Genomic DNA, 2,945 nt, shown 5'->3' on the forward strand with positions numbered 1-2,945 from the left:
ACACCCTGGCAGGCCGGTGGTTAAGACTCCACACTTCCTCTGCAGGGGGCATGGGTTCTATCCCAGGTTGGGGAACTAAGATCCTGGAAGCCTTGTGGTGCAGCCAAAAAAAAAGGAGATTCTAGAGCTACCTGTGGCCCCCGAGGAGCAAAAGTGCTCTGCCTGGTGAGGTCATGTGCCTGGTGACCTCTGCTAAGTTGTAGGCAGAGAAGAGGAGCTCTGCAACTTGTTTGAGGAAAACAGCTTCACTTCTTTTTAAGAGGGATTTGGTTCATTGTGGGCTGCAGGTTGAGACTAGTTCTTGCGGGAATGCGTTCCTTTTGGAGAAGCTGCTGTTTCATCCACAATTTTGTAAGCTGTCGGGCACAATCTCTCTGGGGCCCAGAATGCAGCCTTGAGTTGGGGGGACCCTACTCCCCAGGGACTGACAATTTGGGGAGTGTTGAGAGCTAGCGTCTTTGGCTGGAGTTCTGACCGGGCTCTCTCTCTGAGCCTTGTCAGACGTGGCTTCAACCCATCTCCTGTAAGTGGCTCTGAGAGCACAGATGTCCACTAAGGGGTAGGGCCTGGAGGGTTTGAGAACTCTGCCAGGCTTTCGAGTCTTTCCAGCAGGGGCTCCCTGGTCGCAATGACCCTGGAATTGACAGAACCCCCCCTTCACCCCCAGCCAGGACCAGGGCCCAGGCCTTCATGAGGTGTCTCCAAACTGTATGGCACTGCTGCCATTTTCTTTGGCTCGAGGTGGGGGTTGGCGACTGAAGATCCTGAATCAGTCTGGAGGCAGAGAGAAGGGCCAAGGGGGTGTTTGAGGGCAGCACGAGAGCACCAAAGTTTTGGGGCAGTGAACACAGAAGAATGGAAGCACAGACTTGTTTCTCCTCCTTGACCCAGAATGCATACAGCCCTCAGAGAGCCCGTGCCAGCTCCTCACTGTAGCCTGGGAGAAGGGGGCCCCTGTGCCAAAGCGGGCAGGCACTTAGGCAGCTCGAAGGAATTTTGGTTAATGCGGTCAAATGCCTGAGGGATCCCAGCCTCAACTGCCTCACTCTCATGGTGCCTCGTGCACCCCTGGCTGCAGCTACTGCCTCTGTTCTCACAGTTGCCAAAATCAATCTCCAGCCCAGACCTGCCTCCTCAGCTCCAGACCAGTACAGCCCATTGCCTCCTGACGACCCCTCTGGATGTCCCATGGTTCCTCAGACCCAGCATGCGTCCAAACACATATCCTGATCTTATTTGCAAAGAAAAAAATCATGTAGGACAAATTCATTGGGCCCAGGAAACAAGTTTTCACAGGACACACACAGAAGCTCAGAGGGATTGCACTGACTTCTTAGATATGACTTGGGGACAGTGTGGAAGGCCAGGGTCAGCATTAACCTCTTCTTCCTTCCAGATGAGAGTGTGTACCTGTTAGCTTCTTGTCCTTTTCATACTGTTTGCCAAACTGAATTTAAATATTATTTATGTAAATTATTTATTGTCTGTCTCTCATGGTTTAAGCTTAAGAGCAGAGATCATGGGTTCACTTCTGTATCCCTGCTGTCTACCCAGCATCTGACATAAGAAAATAAATATCTGTTGAATGAATAAGTGAATATCCTTGTTCATTACCCAAGATGCAGGTCTCTCTAGGCACCCTCAGTCTTTTCCTGCTTTCTTATCCCCATGATGCTCTGTGCTTCATCCCCCCAAACCAGCCTCCCACTGCACCCTCTTCCCCACCCCCAGCCTCTTCATCATTTGACTTGGGCTGTTTCACGGAATGTGGGTAGTGAGCTCCCCATGCTGGGCCATCTGCAAGCACAGGCAGTATATGCACCTGTCAGGGTGGCCTGGACTCTGATCAGTGACAGTGGGGTGGGGCAACGTATGGTTCTCTGCATCTTCACCATGAAACAAGGCTCGTAGCATGCCAGAGGTCTCAAGGGTATGGCTTTCTCCACCAGTAACCCCAGGCTCCAACCGCTGGGGACTGTGCAGGGGTTGTGAGCTGGCTGGCCTGTTGGGACTGGTGAACACACCTTTGTCACTCACTCTGCCTGTGTTCCATGCCCCTCATTTCCCGGAGCTGCTGGGTGGGCACAAGCAGTCCCGGGCCAGGCCTATGACTGCTGAGTGAGCCTGAAGTTGTGAGTGGGATGGTCAGGGAGTGACCTCCATCCGGCCCCCACAGCCCAGCAAAGGATCTGACAAACCACAGAAGTAAATAAATAACTTAGAAGTAATAAATAGGGGTCCAGCTCCCACGAGTGAGTCCAAGGCCCTCTCCAGCACAGGCACTTCAGCAACACAATTGCAATGTGTCTCCAGATCTGTCCCCCCAGGCCTGGGCTGAGGCTGCGACCTGACACATCTGGGTTTTCCAGAGGAGGAGTCCTGGGTCCATGGCCTGGTCACTGCCAGCGTCTGTGAGCAGTGGGTCCTCGGGTCTCCACAGCTGAGGTTTCTGGGGTCTGTGGGGCTGAGGCCGGCAGGGTGAGAGCCCTGGGGCCGCTTGTCAGTCGTGCCTCTATCTCCGCAGGGCTGATGTCCGTCACTCACCCGGCTGAAGCCTCCGTCTCCGGCCAAGGCCCCTGGCCGGTCCCAGGCAGTTAGACCCACAGGTAAGGGTGCGTCTGCACACCCTCGGAGTGAGCCCTCAGCCCAGACAGCCGCAGGCAGTGGCCGAGAGGCGGTCCACGGTCCTCCAGGTGCTGTTGACGTCCATGAAGGAGACGGCCTCGTAGCGCGTGGGTCGGCAGCAGGGCTGGCTGACGGGCCGCGAGCCGGGGGGCGGCCGCAGGGCCCCGGCGCCCAGCAGGCTGGCCAGACTGAGGTCATGCGGGGAGCGCGCGCGGCGGCAGGAGCCGCTGCAGAAGCGGAAACGCACCAGCTCGTCGGAGTGGTGGCCCAAGCCGAGCGCGCGCACCGGCACCAGCTGAGAGCGCAGGCGGCAGCCCCGC

General features: G+C 56.3%; 1 protein-coding gene across 1 annotated transcript in view; it reads right to left on the reverse strand.

Moving 5' to 3' along the window:
• Positions 1–2,206: 2,206 nt before the first annotated feature.
• ARTN (artemin) overlaps positions 2,207–2,945 on the reverse strand; it is a 2,094-nt gene continuing 1,355 nt past the window's right edge. The window contains exon 3 of the mRNA XM_024760368.1: positions 2,207–2,938. Within this exon, the coding sequence (XP_024616136.1) occupies positions 2,642–2,938 (297 nt within the window). The 3' untranslated portion in view covers positions 2,207–2,641. The remainder of the gene's footprint in view (positions 2,939–2,945) is intronic.

This window comes from Neophocaena asiaeorientalis, unplaced genomic scaffold (genome assembly GCF_003031525.2).
Source record: "Neophocaena asiaeorientalis asiaeorientalis breed wild unplaced genomic scaffold, Neophocaena_asiaeorientalis_V1.1 scaffold761, whole genome shotgun sequence".
NCBI lineage: Eukaryota > Metazoa > Chordata > Mammalia > Artiodactyla > Phocoenidae > Neophocaena > Neophocaena asiaeorientalis.